The sequence below is a fragment of the Camelus dromedarius genome, chromosome 1 (genome assembly GCF_036321535.1).
Source record: "Camelus dromedarius isolate mCamDro1 chromosome 1, mCamDro1.pat, whole genome shotgun sequence".
Classification (NCBI taxonomy): domain Eukaryota; kingdom Metazoa; phylum Chordata; class Mammalia; order Artiodactyla; family Camelidae; genus Camelus; species Camelus dromedarius.
In genome coordinates this window covers 34800664-34821616 of record NC_087436.1, presented here as the reverse complement: position 1 = coordinate 34821616, position 20953 = coordinate 34800664, and the positions used below count along the sequence as shown (strand labels likewise).

The 20953-nt window shown below is 39.0% G+C and overlaps 1 protein-coding gene across 1 annotated transcript in view; it reads right to left on the bottom strand.

The window, feature by feature from the left end:
• Window positions 1–947, bottom strand: part of ANKRD50 (ankyrin repeat domain containing 50) — a 37073-nt gene extending 36126 nt beyond the window's left edge. The window contains exon 1 of the mRNA XM_031466455.2: window positions 24–947. Coding sequence (XP_031322315.1) covers window positions 24–535 — 512 coding nt within the window. The 5' untranslated portion in view covers window positions 536–947. The remainder of the gene's footprint in view (window positions 1–23) is intronic.
• Window positions 948–20953: the final 20006 nt, after the last annotated feature.

Here is a 20953-nt window from a genome sequence, read left to right as displayed (position 1 = left end):
AACACTGACATTCTTACTGTTACCTTTTAAATGCTTCAGCTGGGTTTCTCTCACATTCCCCGGGCTGTAGGAGGCTTTGAACTGCTGGATCCCTTAGCTTGTCCTCATATCCTTGGAGTAGTCCACTGCGGCAAATCTGGGCAACCAGACCTCTAACAAACCCTCCGACACACAAAGTATCAGAGTCCTGGGCCTTGCAGAAATGAAAGGCCAAAGCCTGGCGATGCAGACCTCTCTGCAAGCTTGTAGGTGAACTTGGCCACAAGAGCTCAGTGCATAGGGCTGTCTTGCCACTGCCAGGCCCTCCTACCAATAACACACCCCAGGCAGCTCCTTTTCCAGAGACAACACTAGCATTATTCCCAGAATTCATGACAAGGGGTGGTGTGTTGACAGCACTGTTGCAGCAGTTAGTTTTCTCCTGGAGGCAATGCTGAAGCTTGTGGAAAACCCACTCCCTACAGTAAAACTGCTTCCCCTGCAGTAAACTCGTTTGAGCCATTTTGCAGACTTTCTCTTCCCAAGGATTAGTCATAATAGGTTTCTTATCTTCAACATGTGCTAGAATCTGGATACGTCAACACAGGTCTTTACATCCATTAGGACATAACTTGCATATTAAGTTTACTTTGAATGACAGAGTAACCAGTTACAGTAAAATTCAACCACAGAGTCCATCTGCCAACAGAATATGCACGACTTTATTTGGCTCTTTATTCTTGATAATCAGCACAGAATATATTAGTTATATTAGCTGTTGAACTGGTGGAAAACTGCCTGGTTCCGAACCTTGGCAACACTTTTCCTATATCTTGATGGGTCGCATAACTCCATGGTTACATCTGGAGTTTATGTGACTGTGGATGTTTCAAGTATGCAGATGAGACAATACATCTGGAAAACTAGAGAGAAAGCCCAATCTTTCAACTCGTACAAAATGCTTCTCCAGATTCCATGTGTTAACTCTGTATCTGAAAATTAGATGCAGAAAACGTGTCCATTATAGTAAATGCTATCAAAGAGATGACATTTATACAGTAGATTGTTAGTGCTGTACTTCCTGTTGAAGGATAGTCACTCAGAGCAGTAGACCCACCAGCTTTAGGCATATGGGCAACTGGCAAGGAGGGAACTATTTCAGATTATGGTCTCTTATGCGGCAAAAATGGCCAACCACTGTTAAAACCTTCTTATTTCAAAGCATTCATAAAATGCATTTTTCAAAATAGATTCTTAATGAATCTGTTCACAGGTTTCTCTAAGATGTCCAGGTAATCAACTATTTCCCCAAGCAACTAAAATAAACAAAAATAGCTTAGTGCAAAATATCACGTTAAAAGCCTTCTTATCAAAGAATACAATTTACCAGTTAAAGCTATCTCAAAAATCCATATATTTCATCTCTGGCACTTTCAAAAAGTTGGACAACTACCCGAAAATCTTAGTTACATTTTCCTTCCTGTATTTCTCTTCCTCTGTAGTTAGGCATCCCAAACAGCTACATTTTAATCAAGTTACCCAAGGTTTTTGAAACCTCACTGTAGAAACGAGAAAAAAAGACTTTATGCACACGCAGCAACATCCTTAACCCTAGCCAAAAAGGTCTTTCCGACTAGCTTGGTGGAAGAGCACCAGTTAGGGAGGCTCTATTAATCTGCACAGACCAGCCAGGACTGTTTACTCAACTGGCCACGCTTCTTTGTTGATAGTTTGCAAAATCTAGGGGGTGATAATCAGGGTTGTGGCTGGATGGGAATGGGTTAAAAAGAAAAAAAGGGGACGAGGGGGATGAGCTTACATGAATGATACATTCAAACACAAGTACAACGTGAATCTTTCCTTCCTCTGAGCCAAAGATGAAGGTTTCGGATGGGGGTGAGGAATGAAATCTACTACTATGGCCAGAGAAAAGGCTGCCGGGGAGAATTCCTTCCAGGCAGGAAAGGGATGAGGAGCAGAGGGCTGCAGGGCTGGTGGGTGTTTGCCTACAGTTCCGGCCTCCAGTTTCAGCTGATAGACAAAAGGAACTCCGGGATTCCCAGCGACAGGAACCACCTTCGGTTTCAGCAGCCCCAAGGAGCCACAGGGGGGCCACCTCGGAGAGGCCACGGACCGAGGTTCAGCCTCCACACTGAGATCTTCCCTTCCAGAAGGCTGGGAACGCCTCGACAGCCCGCCCCGCCCGAGACTGGGGTGTGTCTTTTGAAGGGGGAGGGGGTGCCCGACGTCCTTGCCAATCCTTGATGAGGGGTCGACTCGGGTGGGTGTCCAGCTCCGCGCCCCCACCCCGAGAGCCGCTCCCGCCCCCACCTGGACCACGGCGGAACGACCGGAGAAGTCGGGTCTGGGGCCCGAGGTTGGAAGGGTGGGTGGGTCAGGTCGGAGCCCCAGACACAGCCCCCGAGATTCCGACCTGAGGGTGGGGCCTCGCTTCCACTGCCGCCGCCCCTCGGTTACCTCGGCCCCGGTCGCCGCCGCCGCCGCCGCCGCCGCTGCGGGCTCTCAGTCTCAGACACTTGCTTCGCTGAGAAGCCGCCGCCGCCGCCGCCGCCGCCAGCGCTCCCGAACTCCAACTGCAGCCGCCTCCTCCGCCCGGCCCAGAGCACGCTCCCAGTTCCAGATCCTCCTCTTGGCCCCCGGCAACTGCCAGGTCCAGCTGCCCCAGCAGCCTCGGCAGTGCTCCTCCCAACCCCCACTGGCCAACCGCCGCCGCCGCCGCCGTCAGGGCAGTGACTGTCTCAGGCAGCCCTGGATCCGGCCGGCTCCGCCCCGCCCCGCGGCCCCGCCCTCCCGGCCCAAGCCCCGCCCCCGCCCGGCTGCTCGGCCTTTCTTCGGCCGCCGGCTCCGCCCCTCCTCCCCTCCCCCACCGCGCCGTCCCGTCGCCGCCCGTGCCTGGGCGTGTGCGGCCGCCTGGGACCCGCTGCTTGCGCTGCGGGGAGACCTTTCTAGGGGCGGAGAAGGGGGCGGGGGCTGCGTTCTCACGTCCCCGAGCTCACGCGAGTCGCTGCCCCCTCCCACCCCGTCACCACTCGGCCCCGAGCCTTTCTTTGTCTTCCAGGCCGGAGGGACTCGCTGGCTTTTGGGGCGTTATCCGCTGCTAGGAGGGACAGTTGAGCTGGGAGAGTTGCCCCTTGCCACTCCCTTAACCCTCTTGCTCCAGAAGGCCACTCCTCAGTCATCCGGGTCCCCTTTCAGTCTGTGAAATTCCGGTGATGCTTTTACTTTCTCAGCCTGGGACTAAGAAGCAAGTAAGGACCGGGAAGAATGTTGCAAAACTAAAAATAGTAGGGGTCTGGGGTGATATTCCCACCTGCCTCATGAAAAGGATTTGGCTTCCGCCAGATAGAGGTTGAAAGCAATTAAGCTTGGATCTCAGACCCCTGCCCTTTTGGACCGTTTGATGACCCGCAGAGGTCACTATTGGGGTGGAGGTCAGGATGCAGAATGAGATGAACTGCCCTAGAGGGCCTGACGGCGGGGCAGTTTCTTTTGAACTAGACGAGCGAGTTGTTTGCATTCACGTGGACTTGAGTTATTTAGATTCCAAAACGCTGCTGGGAAAGTACTGTCAACTGTTGGAGTAGAAATGTGTCTTTATTCTTTTATTATTTATGCTAAGACCACGAGCTCCTCTCCATTCTCTGTTAATTTAAATGTGTTTATTTCTTAAATGTTAAGCCAGTGTCCTGTTTTTAGGGATTTCGAAGTGTAGGTATCACCCTTAACTAGAAAAATGTATTGTGCTTGTGCTTACTCTTCCGTTCTGTTTGCTCCAAGCCTATCCATGGCATTTGAGGTTTGTTGATCTTAATATTTAACTTTAATGCGTTTGCTGAGAGTTCTGAGGTTCTTTTCCAAAACACAAGCAAAACAGGAAAAGTATAAATTCCCCAGAAATGGAGTGATGAAAATTGATTTTTAAAAAGCTACACTTTTGATACACGTTGGCTTAAGCAATTTTCATTACCACTTAGCTTGTTTGCCATACATTATAGTCGTTGGAAAAGTTGACTCCTTCGGTATCATGATTGTAAAATTACATGTCTAGAGAAAATTTTAAGTAAGAAATAGGTACATCGTGTTATCATTTCCATTAAACTATTTGCTAATACAATAATTTAAGTAATTTCTGCCCAATAGGGAGAGGAGCTACAGAAACTTTTGGTTTATTGAGCCTATTTTTTTTATGACTAACCACCATGGAATGCTGTTTTAAATAACTTCAGGAATAAGTAACCTGTAATTAATGTTCAGAAATTTAGACTTTCTTTTTTACTTTAAAGTTTATTTCACATTTCATTTTTATGGCTTTCAGCTTTCCCTAAAAGAAAAACTGTTGAAAAGCAGGGACTGTGCCCTACACACCCTCGTAGGTATGTAGTAAGATTCCCTGCCTGTGAAACATGTCTGTTCTTTCATGTCACAATCACTTACTTAGAAACTTCCTATACATATGGTATTATGTTGAGCATAGTGGCAGGTTATAAAGACGAATGGGCACAATTTCTTCAAATTGGAGAGGCTGTTGCAGGGCAAGAGAAACCTGGGACTGCTCTAGCCATTCTTTCAAGTATCCATTTATCTCACCAATTTTTTATATGAAGCAATGGTGGTTTTTAAGCTCTTTCCAGCTCTTCTTGACTGAATTGCTGTGTCTCTCACCAAAAAGTCTGAAATCTCCACTGTTAAAAAATATATATTACATATGGCTTAGTGGGCTTATTTTTTTACCAAACCAGGACATATTTGAGAACTGAGACAATAAAAACAATTAAATTTGTATAATTCTTAGATGTGCTTATTTATTGACTGAAAACTTGGTTCGATTATATTTGGTAGAGATATTAAATAGTTCTATTTAAACATTTTTAAAAAATAACAATAACACATATATTAAAACATAAATATATCTTTATTTACTGAATTTTTCAAAACATCTTTTTATCAATTAACTGAATGTTAAAAATGGCATAAGCAGAGTACTTACTCTTGGTACATTTTCACGTACTTTAATCAATTTCTTAGCATATTTTCTCCACCACCAATACTGATATTTTTCTAAAGAATGCATGTGCTTAAATATGATTTTCCTTATTTTTAATTTGTTCATAAAATTGCCTGAAATCTTCATCATGGTTGCATAAACTTGAAAAGATTGGCACCTTCAACTATGCTTATCTATAGACCATAATATTTTTAATTGAAAATTTTTTTCTGTAAGTCCTATGGAACCTAGTAAATTCAAAGCAAACTCTAATAAAGAATATAATAAATATATTTTTCTAAAATATATTCTAATTTCTTTATATTGAAATGTACAAAATTTTCAGCTCAAATCTTTTTACAGGTGTATCCTTTAAAACTCAGAGTAACATCTTTCAACAAACATTTTTACAAGACAAGGCTCCTCATATAAATTTCTTTTATGTTGATGGTTTCAATTAAATTTAGTGCTGCAAAATTATAGGTCTTCTGATTTTTTAATCTATTTGAAAACAAAATATAATTTTATCCAATTAAAAGCAACAGCTCCATCAAAAGACTCTCCCCACAAATTGAGATATTCCAAAGCCAAATTATAAATTTGAAAACTGGATCTTTTATAATATGTGTGCTCTCATCATGTAACACATTTAGTTCCTTCTTTGATTGGTAGAGATGAATTTCAGTATCTTCCTATTTGCAACCTTTGTTTTCAGTAATTACAATACTTTAAAAAGCTGCAGAAGATGAATACTATGATTTTAGAGTTTCAGTGATTTTAAATAAAATGTTCTGAAAATTTAGAGGCTTCATTTTAATTATCTAGATTAACTAATGTAGGTCACTCAGGTTTATTTACAAAGTGATTTTTTTAATTGAAATAGAGTTGATTTATAATATTATATTAGTTCTAGGTATACAGCATTCACTATTTTTATAGATTATATTTCCTTTAAAGTTATTATAGAACAATGGCTATATTTCCCTGTGCTGTACAATACATCCTTGTGACTTATCTATTTTATACATAGTAGTTTGTAACAAAGTAATTCTTTAAGTAGTTATCACTGGAAGTTTTTCAGATTATGTCACAAAATTAAAGAACTCTGTTTATTATACAAAAGCATTCAGCCTATTTGATATATGCTCTGTTAACAGGGTGACTCAGCCTCTGTTTCACATATTTCAGATAGACCTTACATTTAATTTTCAGCATTTACCACTGATTCTCTGAAGTGGCAGCCTGGTGAGTTCACGCATGTCAAAGGCAGCAGCAGCAGGCCAGGGCGCAACCTGACTGGTACACCAAGTACCTGGAAGGATCAGCAAGCTTGAAGTTCCACTGTCTACTACCAAGACCGGGAGTTGGCTATATCTAGCCTCTCATAGCAAGCTGAGTTTTGTTTTCTTAGCTACTGTCCTGCACTCTATCCTTGAAAGGGAGGGGTTAGTTAGTTTGCATCCAGAAAGAGTCCAGAAAAGAGTTAATGCTGGCCATCTTTCAGATTTCCCCACAAATTTAAAGAACTCTGTTCATTACTAATGCATTTCACACACTTTGAAACATGACCATGGCAGAAGCTGGAAATAAATATGAAGGTCTACCAAACCCGTTCCAGATTATTTGAATACTACTATTAATAACAGAGCTTTGTTTAACAAACATGCACAAGTCATGTTAGTTGCATTCGCTGGGCTTGATGTGGTCATCAACTGTAGAAAGTCTTTGATTGACATGGGAAGCATCATGATAGGAACATCCAGCTTGGCTGCCCTCTTAAAAGACCCTTTTTAAAAGAATGCTTATGTAAGCCTTACATTTTAAAAGTACTGTGGCCAGCTGTGTTTGTTCCTGTTCTTGAAGACAAGCCCTAAAAATAGGTTTTGCTTATAAAATGTGTAAGGTATAGGCCTTTCCTTCAAAAAATTAAACAAACTCCAAAATAAGATTTATTTTGCAGAATTCCCAGCCAAGGGGAATACAGACTCACTAGCTGTGGTTATTGAGTAGCTGGTTACAATGCCCCACCTTATTCTACAGGCTCTTAGAGCCAAAACTCTCAAAATTACATCGACAGTACACATTATAGTATGAATCTGAAATTCATATCCTTGTCTGCCTCTCAAATACAGCAAGGAATTTAAAGAAGCCAAGTGGGAGTCTCTGAAATATGTCCCTCCAATGGATTCTCATAATTGCATTTTCCTATCTTTTCTTCTGTAAGCCCATGCCCAGCCACAGTGTCATCATTATCCTTTTATTGAATCTCTCATCCTGATAAAGGTCATTAATGAAATATTCTCTGAACCTCATTTTAACTATCTGAGAACAGTTGAAGCTGAATTAGCAATGTTACATTTCTGACTCTTATGTTATATGGTCATATGTAAAAATAGCAATAATTACATATAATTATAGTGATTTGAAACTAATGCTAAACATCATTTATCAAAGCAGACTTTCCCAGCTGTATTATGTCCACTATGCATTCTTTGACCAGATTTCTTAATCAGTCTGTTGATTTGCAGCACATAGTTATTAACTTGATAGATTCCCAGGTAAGTGAGTATTTTATTTATTGTCTTCAGTGTCTCTGCTCTTCTGGAATCTTACCTTATTTTTTCTTTTACCTTATTTTTTCTGTTACCTGCTAGGTCATCCTTCCTTGGTATTAGCACCCTCTGGGAGGTAGGTTGTATTCATTTGGTAGATAAATATTATATACTAGAAAGCATAAAAATAAACTGAACGAAGTGTCTTTGGGAGTAACTCATCTTAGAAGACCTTTTCCTAAGGTCACAGAGGCTCCTGGGACTCCCACGCTTCCCAGCCCACACGTGTGACCAGGGAACTCGCTCACGTTGCTCTGTGGGGGCGGTGAAGGCAGAGACAATCATGCCACATAGCAGCACCGAGAGACCTATGGCAGGGCATTTAGCTTCTCAGAAAGCTTGTTTTGTTTTTTCTCCATCAGGCTAGATGTCAAGTGACCTTCCTGAGGAAATTGATATTTTCCTTACTCCTCAGTTTTATCTAGGTTCTTATCAGCACTCTTCAGTTAGCCTAAAATGTGATCCTTCCTTTAGATCATTCTTTATATTTCTATTTAATTTTGATTAAGCCCCCCTCTGTTAAAAATTCTTCTGACAGGAAAATGTAAAATCCCAAGTCTGGAAGTGAGTTGGTTGAGGTGCCCCATATGCAAAGGCTTCTAACTATGGAACATGGTGAGCACCTGATCAGAGATCATTGCTGTGCTAGAAATGTCCTGAAAATACCATCCAAAATTATTTTCTGAAAGGTACCCACACTCCTGAAAAAGGAAGCAAGGTTTTTGTGCCTTTCTTCCAACTATTATTGCTACCTGTCCAAGCCAGGTGGGACAGAGATGCCCCCAAGGAACCCTACCTACTGAAGTTTACACCCTTAAGCAGTTGCCTCACACCATTCCTGGCCTGGGCTTCACATTAACCAGTGGTTCTTGCATCAACCAATGGAACGTGGCAGAAGTGATGTTATAGTCACTCCACGGCTAGATTTGAAGAGGACTAGCGGCTTCTCTCAAGCCTGGGAACGCTCATCTTTGGGAATCACTCCTAAAGAAGTCTGGCTACCCTGCTGAAGGAGACCACGTGGAGAGGCCTTGAGGTCATATGGAGATGCAGAGGTGCAGAGAGGCCCAGCCAGCCCAGCATCCTAGTTGGGCCCCCTGATGATTCCAGCCCCAGCCACCATTCACTGCAAGCTCATGAAGAACCCCAGGTGAGCTCAGTGGAAGAACTGTCCAGCTGAGCCCAGTCAAACCACAGAACCATAAGAGATGTCAAAATGATTACTATTTTAAGCCTCTAAGTTATCGAGTTATTGTTATATAGTAATAACTAAAACACTACCTGATGGAAATAAGAAATCTCATAATGTTCTGCAAGTGTTACATGTAATTCCTCTGTCCCTCTCCTCATCTAGTCTCTCAGACAATGGAAACAGTTCTGAAGAACTGAAATATTATTTATCCCATCCTAGTTTTCTCTGGGACATACACTGTCCATTTGAGAAACAATTAGAGAAGTGAGACAGAAGGTAAGTGAACTTTTTAAAATCATATAGACTGAAGGAGAATTTACATTAATTTCCAAGTGTCTTTTCTCTCCACTGCATATTTCTTATCATATTAGAAACCTTTAATCAACAGGAACATCTCTGATTCTAGCCTGTCAGACAGCTATATGATACTTCCCCACATAAAAAACATCTGGTCCTAGCATACTGCCTTATAACAAATGAGAATCAGAAGCTGCCTTCTCAATTTACCAACATTGTCTTGTATGTAACTAGGATGGTGTGTCAGGGGTAAGCTAAATCAGAAGCACATTATCTCCGTAATGTTGATTTTAATTTCTGAATTTCTGGAGTTTGACTACTTCAAAATTTCAAAAGAATAGAACATTTTTGTTTAGCATTAATCTTAAATAATAAAAGCTTTTGTTTCATGATGGTTTCTTTTTGTATAGAGGGTTCTATATTTGCAAAGAACACATTATACAGAAACTTATTCAGATAAAAGATAGATCTAAATGTTGAATGATTCAGGTGAATAAGCTCATTAATAATTCATTCAAAATTTTATTTTTAATACTAGACTATATTATAAAGAGGCAAACTAGTTTATCCAAGGAGCATACCTTTATGTGAGAAACCCATCAAATTTAATGTTATAATAAAAAAAGGATAATAAAACTAAATATTTTTTAAGCAAATCAGGTAGACTAAGAGCCCAGAGGAGGTGGGAAGAGAAGTGATCAACTTTATACTGGGAAAGGTACACTTTGAAAAGGAGAAGTAATCCTTTTTTTTAAGAGTTCACATGGAAGAAAGAAAGGGAGTATGGTTTGGAGACATTTTGAGAGGGAGGGTATCTGAGAAACAGCGTAGTCTATGAAGTAAAATCATGGTTGGAACATTAGGAGGTTCAAGGTTTTAGGGAAGCAGAGTTTTGGTCCGACCACTACATATAGCTGCATAGGCTGTTCACTGCACAACTGCAGGTGACACCGTTCAAGTGGACTGTGACACACTCAACACGGATCAGACTGTATCAAGGGAGTGAGTGCAGTTAGAGATTGTGTATAAGCACACGTAACAGAATCCACATCCAACGGTTTGATACTTAAGGGCTTATTTCCCTTGTGTAATAAGAAGCTAATGGCGTGGCTTATCTAGATGTCAACAGTACTCAGGAATCCCCCTTCTAGTTTTCCTCTGTCTTCCTAAGTATGTATTTTTTATTTTCATTGTCACCTAATGGTAGGATGACCTTGTCCTTGTTTTAAAACTGAAAGTCACACATCTGAGAAACCTCCTAAGTTCCTGGTAAACCAAGTCAGTTGGTCACCCTAGTGACCTCAAGATGACATTCCTTCTCCAGATTCTCATATCCATTGGGGACAAGAAAAAGATAAGAATGAAGTAGACAATAAAAGAATGGGTGGCACCTATATCAGGAAGGTATAACCTACCCAGTAATTCTCATTACACATTTACACATCTAATTTACCAGAACCACAGAAGGTAGGCTGAACACGTTGCTGCTCTGAAAAAAAAAGAAAAAGCAGCATGCTGTTGGTAAGAAGTAAAGGAAGTTCATTCGGAAGACAATTAGCAGTATCTGCATAATTTTGTGACCTCTAGGAATGTTCAGCATCTCTGAAGCAGGAATGAAAAAAGCAGACAAGGAGGGCAAACCAGGGCTGGGAATTACCAAAGAAAAATATCAAAAGGTTAAGGAAACACATTATTTTGGCATATGCATGTCATTACTGAAATGGCTCATTCCATAGTGCATACTGGGGAAGAAGTTCAATAAAGCTAGGAAGGATGTCACCTACTAAGAAAAATGATAGAAGACTAGAAATTTAGACTACTATATCAAGATTCTTTTTAAATCCTAAGAAAAAAAAATAATATGAGAAAGTCAAAATAACTTCTTTCATTTTCTTGGTATCAGATTATTTCCCCTCAGATGAATATTTACCAAGTAGTTCTGTTTTACTTTAACATTCTGAACTTTAAGAAGGAACTTTTTACTTAAATCTGTCTAAAATTGTAATATTTCTGTTACACTGATAATCAGTAAAGGCATTAACAATGAAAATATAATATAAAAACAGGTGGTGAGTGGATAACTGAAATTTTTTTTAAATTTTATTTTAATGCAGATGCACATGAAAAGTTAAGCTAAGCATGTTAGTGTCACATGACAATGGAATAAATCATGGCTTAAAAAGCAACACCATCTATCTGTAAATTATCAGTGACTACAGAATTGAGATCACCTCTAAGTTAGACAACATTTAATTTCATATTATATTTATTTATTCAGACCAGGGCAAAGAAGATACAGAATAGATAATCTATATATATATAATTATTTCTGAGTCAAGACACAGTAAACATAAAATGATCAATTTCTCAGATGGAGAATTCCCCCCCCCCCCACCCCTCCAACAAGAGAGCTTTTAAAAGTTCACATTGGAGATTCTACATGTTTGCGTAAAGAAGGTCAAGAAATTCACTGACAATGTCACAAGAATTTGGGATGAAGACAATCGTAAGGTAACCTTACTAGGCACCTAAGAAAGCAATTACCAGTCCATGTGCCGTCGGTATATCCTGGTTTGCAGTCTGCTAAGGTGGGTAACTCTTGCTTCTTGACCGAGGAAACAAGATTTCCCAGATTTGGGCTCCATCTCCTGCACTGAAGTAGATCAACTTTACCCCTAAAAGATTTTTTACTTCCCTGTGCCGAGGAGGAGAAACCACAAAAAAGGAGAAATCAAGCAGTAACAGGGTAAAGCAAGTATTACCTGCAGAAGTGGCTGCTTAACCGTGAGAAACTGATTGTGGATTGAAGCCTGTGCGCTCTTGAATGGACACAATAATCCTGGAAACTTTAACTTCTTCAAAGGAAACCAAATCTATATATAATTTTTATTGAATTAAAATTAATTTTAAAATATTTTATTTCTCTGAAACATTTTGTTCTTTTGATTTAGAGAGTAAAAAACAAATATCAAATGTTGACAAAAAGTCTCCTTTTTTAGGACATTTGTCAAAAAAGGCTCTGTAGTAAAGGGAAAAGCATTTGAAGGTGAACTTGCTTTTTGCCTCTATACCAGTTTCTTTTGGAGTATTAGATTCTGAGTGTGTCAGTTATCTGTTGCTACATCACACACCATAATGTAACTGGTGACTTAAACAGATTTATTATTTCTCACAATTCTCTGGATGGACTGGGTGGGTCCTCTGCTATTCTCCACTGGGCTCCCTCATTTAGTTGTATTCAGCTGGCTTCACTCCCATGTTTAGGTTACCAGCTAGATGGGTTTGGCTGCAAAGAATGAGATGGCCTTCTCCGCATGCTTCTTAACAGCAGGATGGCCTTGGAGTTCTGTGAGAGAGAAGGCAGAATCTGGAAAACCTCTTGAGGCCTTGCTCTTGGACTCACCCAGTGTCACTTCTGCTACATTTTATAGGTCAAAGAAATTCACAAGGACAGATTCAGGCAGAGGGGAAAGACTCTACCTTCAGATGAAGTGAGGTGCAAAATATTATGGTCATGTTTTTTAAGTACTGCAAATGGAAATGTTTGAGAATTTGGCAAGTGATGTAAATTCTCCACCAGAAGAAAGAAAAATGCACACATACACAAAGGCTGTTAATTCTAAAGGAATAATGCCCTTCTCTGTCACAGGACTCCAGATTAAGAAACTAAGAAACTCTGATTTAAACAGCTTCCCCTAAATTCAGTGGGCCATTTAACATGAAAACACAGGAGTACAGTCAAAAGATAAAAAAAAAAGTCCATCTGCACTGATATTTTTCTCAGTTTGGGGTTTTGTATTTATAAAAAATTACATTTTCACTCAAAATAACAGGACTTTGAGGCATTAAGGCTCAGAAAATGTGAATATCATACTTGAACAGAAACTGATAATGTTTGACTTTAAATGGAATATTACTTATATAAATTACTACATAACAAAAGACAGTATTCTGTTTTCCAGTTCTATACGTCTAGTTCAATGTTCTGATTTTAATCAACTTGTAATTCTATCGCTAATTAAATTTTTTCAATCTAAGGAAGTTAAAAACAACTTATTTTTATCTTCTTTAGTTGTTGGTTGTTGAACCCTAAAATAGCAAAGTGAAGTAGAATTTTTGCCTAGTATTAGTTTTTGCTTAGTTTTAGTTAATTATTAAAAAATTAACTAGTGTGTGTTGAAAGGTTCATCAACATGAACATTTTTCAACAATAATTTCACACTTACTATCATTAGCAATAGCTGATTTCTTATTTAACATATATTTCTTATTTAATATAACCTTTGTAATGTTAACAAGTATTATAATCCTTGGTAGTTTGATTTGGCTAATTTCCAATTAAAATGAATAAAGAATATATACTTTTTCTACTTGTATTTGTTTATATATAGTCATTATTTGCTTCCAGAATAATTTAGAAATGTTACATAAGTAAGTACCTGGCATTTCAGTCTATAATCTGTAATTGATAAGATTAAAACAAGACTTTCGGATAGGTACACAGGTTACATAAAGGAAATGCTCACACAGTTCCTGAAATTCAGGAGGAACAAGGTGCTGTTATTCGATAACAATAGCTGGAGGTTGGGGAGAGGAAAATATTTTAATCAAGGTATGCTCTCAGACCGAGGCAGAAATGATTACTGAAAAATTCACGTGGGGAGGTTACATCAGAACCAAAGTCCACAAATTACACACTAAATAAAAATGAGAAATCACAGTTGAAGCCTCACAACAGAACTACACTCAAGTGACAGTTTTTAGGTAGAATTTTTTTTAATACTAAGAGATTGAAGTAGAGAAGGTTTCAATGCACTATTGTTGCTTTTGGAGATGGACAGGACCATGAGCAAGGATTGTAGAAGGGCTGCAAGGAGCTGACAGTGACTCCTGGCCAACTACCAACAAAGAAATAGTGATCTTAGTGCAAGGAAATCAGTTCTGCCAACAACAAGCGTGAGCCTGGAAAAGGACCATAAGTTCCAGATGAAAACACAGCCAGCTGACATCTTGATTTTAACCTGAATACTTGGAAGCCCCTTGAGCCTGCCTGGACGTCTGATGTACAGAATCTGTGAGATCATAAGTGGACACTGTTTTAAGCGCCTAAGTTTATGGTCGTTCCGCTTTGCAGCAATAGAAAACTAATATAGATTTTGATACCAAGAATGCTACTGTAACAAATACCCAAAAATGTGGAAGGGATTTTGAAATCAGGCAATGAGCTGAGGCTGTTAGAACTGTGAGGAACTTGATAGCAAAAGCCTAGATTGCTTTGAAAAGACTCTTAGTAGAAATATGAACACGAAAAACGCTACTGGTGAGAGCTCAGAAGGAAGTGCGGAAGGTGATACTGGGAACTGGAGGAAGAGAGATGCTTGTGATGTAGTAGCGCGAAGTTTAGGAAAATTGTTCCCTGCCATTATTTAGAAAGCAGAACTTGTAAATAATAAATTTGGATACTGAATTGAGATTGTCAAATAAAAAGGAACCAGGACATGCTGATTTAGGAAATCCTCAGCCTATAGAGATGGCAAAAGATGCTAACATTAAGAGGTTACTCTTGAAAGGGTGGCACAGAGTAAAACCTGTGGGTGTGGCCATACAATCTTTTTCTGCAACCCTGCAAAGATCAAAAAGTCAGGGTGTTCAATCACCAGAGATGAAAGATGTGTTTCGTAATCTCCATCAAACCAGAAAACCTCTAAGAAGCTTACTGGCAGTGTTCTTTAGCCATCTTAGCTGAAGCCAAAAATAGAAAAGGAATTACCTCAGAAAAAAATCTGTGTGGGAGCCTTTTGTCTGATGGAGTGAACCCCCAGAAATCTACATAAAGCCACGAGGTACTTGGGACTATTTGATCAGCAGGAGAACTGCCAGCTGAGACTGAAAGGGACAGAAAGAATATGGAATAAAAGGAGACTCTCAGCACCCCCATGTTCTCCCGGCAGGAAGCAGGGGCTGGTAAGACGACTCAGTTACAAATAGGATCTATCTGTCGTGGAAAAGAAGGCCGGCTCAGAACTGAGATCCCCGAAGGCAGACAGGAAAGCCACAGAGGGTATTCCCAGGTCTTGAAGCCTAGTGCAGCCGTCCGAGCAAGATTTTAAACTGACTCCGTTTTCCCCATTTTGGGGCCAGAGTGTTTATAACTGTGTTAGTTTCTGTAGCCATGTAACAAATTACCACGAATGTAGTAACTTAAAACAACACAAACTTGTCGTCTCCCAGTTCTCTGGGTCAGGAGTTGGGTACGGTATGCTCATCTGGTTTTGCTTCTGAAAGTCTCACAAAGACAAAATTAAGATGTAAGCCAGACTGGACTCTTATGTTGAGGCTCTGAGGAAGAATCTGCTTTTGAGCTCCTTTAGGTTGTTGGCTGAATTCAGTCCCTCGCAGGTCCTCATTTCCTTGCTCGCTGTTCACCGGGGCCCAGTCTTATCTCCTAAAGACCGGCCACATTCCTTTGTATACGACCCCCTCCTTCTTCAGAGCCAGCAAAGACATATCAAATCCTCATTGTGCTTTAAATCTCTCTGATTTCGTCTCTTTGATTTCAAATTTTGTCCTGGTGTTTGAGTGTATGAGCCCATTTTAATTGTAAGCAATCAAAAGCATTCAGTACCTCAACGATACACATGAAATATGCCCCTTTAGTTGCAATCAGGAGCACAGGCCAACATCTCTGCTGGAAACACCCTTTGAGTTATGGGTTCCCACAGACACACTGTTTACATTTATTGAATGTTATCTGAAGAGTATTGATGAAATAAAATGCCATATATTAAGTTGGATTCTATTTTATTGGCCATTTGGGTTAAACTGTTGGATTCTCTGAGCATGAAGGCTTATCAGAAGAGTAAACTAGAAACCCAGATAGCAGGTTTCTAATTCTAATCTTGGGCAAATCAAGTAAGTTATTGGATTCATTTTTCATCATAGGATTTTTTTCATAATAAAAGCCTCAGAAAAAATATGAGTAAATAAAGGCAAAGCACTGTATTATTAGTAGTTATTCTTTCCCTAACACTGCTGCTGCCGTAGCCGTCTCTGAGTTAACAGCAGTTTCCACATTTTTTAGAGATGTCTTTTGTGATTTCCCCACTTGTGTTCCCTGTCCCTCCTGTTACGTACTGAACATACACCACCTGCAGTTCCCTGGATTTTTTCCTCTGCCCTAACCTGCAATTTCATCATTTTTTCACCCTTTAGATACCAGATCACTAAACCTCTGACACTTCACTTAATATTAGGTACTCGTCTCTGTACTTTTTATAGACTAATTTTGTCTCCTCCCTCTCCCTAATTTCATATGTTGAAGTTTTCATCCCCATGTGACCTTACTTAAAAATAGGGCCTTTTGGGAAGCAATTAAGGTTCAGTGGGGTTGTAAGGTGAGGCCTTAATCCAATAGGACTGGTGTCCACATAAGAAGAGGAAGAGACACCAGGGGTGTCTATGAACAGAAGAAAGGCCATGCGAGGACGCAGTGAGAAGGCAGCTGTGTCCACAAGGCAAGGAGGGAGATCTCACTGGGAACCAACCTTGCCGGCACCCTGATCCTGGACTTCCAGCCTCCACAACCACGAGAATGTACTTTTCTGTTGTTGAAGCCCTATTCTGTGGAGTTCTGTTGTAGCAGCCCAGCAGTCTGACACAGCCCGCGGAGCTTCCTGTGCATAGCTCATCAGTTTTTGGTTTTTTTTTTCAATAGTAAATCCAAAACTAAACAACAGCAACAATATCCACTCATTAGCACACCTAGCAATGTGAAGGTGCGATTACTGGCTTGTGTCCTTAACTCCAAATTTCTGGAAATATTAGGGCAGGTTCAGTGTTTCTTAACTCCAATTTCTTACCTCCCATTTTCTCTGAAACATCTAGTCATCCAGCCTCTACCTTCACAACCCTTCCAAAACCATTTCTGGTTATGTCGTTAATGACCTGCTAATGAGCCACTCCTCACTCCTCATTTAATCAGTCTTACCATGTCAGAAAGACATGGTTGAACAGCCCCTTATTTCCAACTTGGTTTATCTCACAAACCTTTGACTATCTCTTCTAGTCTTCTTTTGCTGGTTCATTTTCATCCATGTTTCCCTTAAAGGTGGACATACCCCAGGGTTCCAGCCATTGTCCTCGTCTCTCTTCACATGTTCTCATTCGCACCTTCAACTTCTGCTACTGTCTATATGTGAAGGACCCCCCAGGTGGGTATGCCCGGTCCTGCCTGTCTTCTCTGCACCACGCTCTCCACTTGGATTTCACACAGGATTTCGAATTCAATATGTTCCAAATAGAATGCCAATAACAATGTTAAAATAGAGGAAATTACACACTGAGAAAATCGAAGGGAGATAATGTAGACCTTAGAGTAAATATTTTTCCAGTGCAACTTTGCTAAAGATAAGGAAAGCTAAACAAAAGGCAGCAAAGCCCTCCAGCCTGCAGTTCTGAGGAAGAGGCGGGTGGATTGGATGATTTTAAGTGTAAGTGATCTCTAGATTTTATATTCTTTTTATCAGGGGCAGAACTAAAATTATGAAACCCTGTATTATGGAGACAGGTTAGAGAGACACCCTTAGGTGTTTTCAAGTAAACAGTAAGGTAACTTGTTACTATCAGTCACTTACATATGCTTTTTTCCTCCAGATCATTTCCGTCTGGTCTTAAGTTTTTTTGTCTCAGAATACCTTCACACTTTTAAAAATTCCTAAAGCAGCTAAAGAACTGTGTTTATATAGATTATATCTGCAGATATTTACTATATTGGAAATTAAAACAGGATATGTAAATACATTATGTTTAAATAACAACCATAAACCCATTACATTTAAATATAAATGACATAATTTTATAAAAAATAAGTATATTTTCCAAAAAAAATCGTGATAGAGGTCAATGTTTTGTATTTTGCAAATGTCTTTAATGTTTGGTTTTATAAAAGCAGCTGGATTCTCCTATGTGCCTATGCATGTACTCTTATGATATGCTGTGTTGGTTGAAGTATGTAAAAATAATCTAGCCTCCCACAAATATGTAATGGGAAAAGAGAAAGTATTTTAAGAGCTTTTTCGGATGTTTAATATTCTCTTTTATACTATACCAAAACTCGGCAAATGGTAACAACTTAAAGCTTTAGTTTGAGTATGGAGTCTGAATCCTCATCAATGAACTTTTCGTTCTCTGTTATAATAAAGTTAATTGGTGTCTTAGTCTGTATGGGATGCTATAAGCATAGCATAGAACACCATGGACTGAGGGGCTTAGAAACAACAGAAATTTACTTGTCGTAGTTCTGGAGTCTGGGGTGGGGGCAGGATCAAAGCGCTTGCAGATCTGGTGTTTGGTGAGAGTCTACTTACTGATTCGTGGGCAGCAATCTTGCTCTGGGCCCTTGTATGTCATAAGGGGCAAGGGTGCTCTCTGGGTCTCTTTTATAAGAGCACAAATCCACAGAGATGCCCTAATCATCTCCGAAAGTCTCCACGTCCAAATACGAGCATATTGGGGATTAGGTTTCAACATACAGATTTTGGGGGACACAAACATTCAGTCTATAGCACTTGATTGATCTTGAACTTCGAATTGATCTTTTATTCATGCATGATTTTATAACATCATGCATTGATCATTTGGAAAAATATGAACTCACTGAGTTATCCAAACACATTTCATTGTACAACATCCAAAAGAAATCTCATTTGTTAACATCAACACAATTCACATCAGAAACATTGGTCAAGTTCACAGAGGTGGAATTTAGTATTCCAAAATTCTGTTTTTAGTTTGAAGGCTTAATTTTTTTTAATTTTTTAAAATCTATTTATTTATTTATTTTATTTTTAAAAAATTAAAAAAAAAATTTAGGGGTAGGTAATTAGGTTTACTTGGTAATTTTTTAGAGGAGATACTGGGTATTGAACCCAGGACCTTGTATATGCTAAGCATGAGCTATACCCTCCCTGCTGAAAGCTTAAATGTTGTCATTGGCAATAAATACTATCTCCTAGTTTCCTTAAAGCAATAGGCTCACCTTATTCATTTCTGAAAAAAATATCTCCCAGGTATCCAAGTTTGAATAATCCTTGTTTGTCTATGCGTTGTTCTTTCAATTGAAAATGGCGTTCCAGGAAAAAGAGTGGCCAGTTCAACTTGCAACTCACATCACACATGAGACGGATATTTTTACTTGCTGAACTTCAAATATAGGTTTTATAACACTTTATTATTTTACAAGTCTGTCTTCCCCTCCTATAATATAAACATTTGAAAGGCAGGAAATCAGTTTTATTGATTTATTATCAGTGCCTGCACAGTACTTGCCCACAATGGTTCTTAAATGTGCATGGAATTAATATAAGATTTTTTGATTCTTTCATGAATAAAAGGAGCTATTTCAGAGTCGTCACTATAATGGTTTAAAAATATAATGTATATCTCCTTTATTCATTCATTTCTCTCTTCTTTTTTGATTGTACCACTAACATGAAGAAAATGAAAATGAAAGAATAGGATGAAAACAATTATGTTTTAATAATACAAAAATTGAATCCTAATCTTCAGTATCCATATGTACACATTGGAAATGGGCAGTGAATCTGGCTCTTTTCATGAGTGTGCTATTAGCCTTTGAGAGTTAATTAATAGAGACATAAATTAACTCCATATAAGTGAAAAAGAAAAAAAGATAATGACAAATACAGTTAGATCCCTGCATGCTAATGAGTGAGTTAGCAGAAAAGTATAAAAGATCTTGCTCTTGCTTTTATTATTTATATACTTCACATTTTTAATAAATATACAAAAAAGTCAAATGCTTAATAGGACAAGATAAGGATGAGTGATCACATGCATGCACTTGCTTATGAAATTTCCCTACAGTAATTTCTTTATCACTTACGTGGACTTGGGGGCAAGAGATCTCAATTGGTTATAATGTATAGGCATTTAATCATGTGTGTGTGTGTGAGAGTGTGTGTGTGTGTGTGTGTGTGTATACTCAAGTGCATGCCTATATATATGTGCACATAAATATCAAATTTCTTAAACTTTAAATTAAGAAATATGAATTCATAAAACCTGAAATCAATCAGCCACCCAACAACATTCCTTTAATTGTCTACTCGCAATCCTGTTAGATTTTGTGGGAGAATAAAATGTTAATTTACAGCACCGTTTGACTTGAAGTAGTTTATCTGGTAATTGGAAAAAGAAAACACATGCTAATAAAATAACAAAAGACTATCTCTAGAATATAACATGAAATAAAGTCACCACCACATTTAAGACTATTATTTACAAGTTGAAATCAAACAAAATGCCTTACCGCTAGTTGCATCCAATTTAACTTTATAAGTTCAACATGATCATAGCGGTTTATTAACAATAAACCACTGATTATATTAATTTTATAAATGTTTCAAGTGTATACAGTGAGGAATATTTTTACTTTAATAGATTCATTTTCCCCATAGTATTTAATATAGTTGTGTTCTATGTTTCTACATTGCTTTTATAGAAATAGCTATATAGTAAGTCGAGTCTTTTTGAATTAAATATATGTACTATTAACAATTGACATCTAGTGGGAAAAAATGTGTCTATACTAGACACCTCAGTAACACTGGTAATGAGAAGACAGCACGAGGTGGCCACATTTTCGATCATGAGACCATATGATTTTAGTTCACTGGATCAAGAATGAACAGCTTGCCCAAGTCAGGAAATTTATAGATTAGCCAGGAAGCCTTTAAGGTGAACAAGCCTGAAAAGCTCTGTGAAACCCAGCAAGATTGGGCCAATAACACTATATATTATGGAGCATTTTTTAAGATCTACTGAGAAAATCAGGTAGGTAACCGCAGG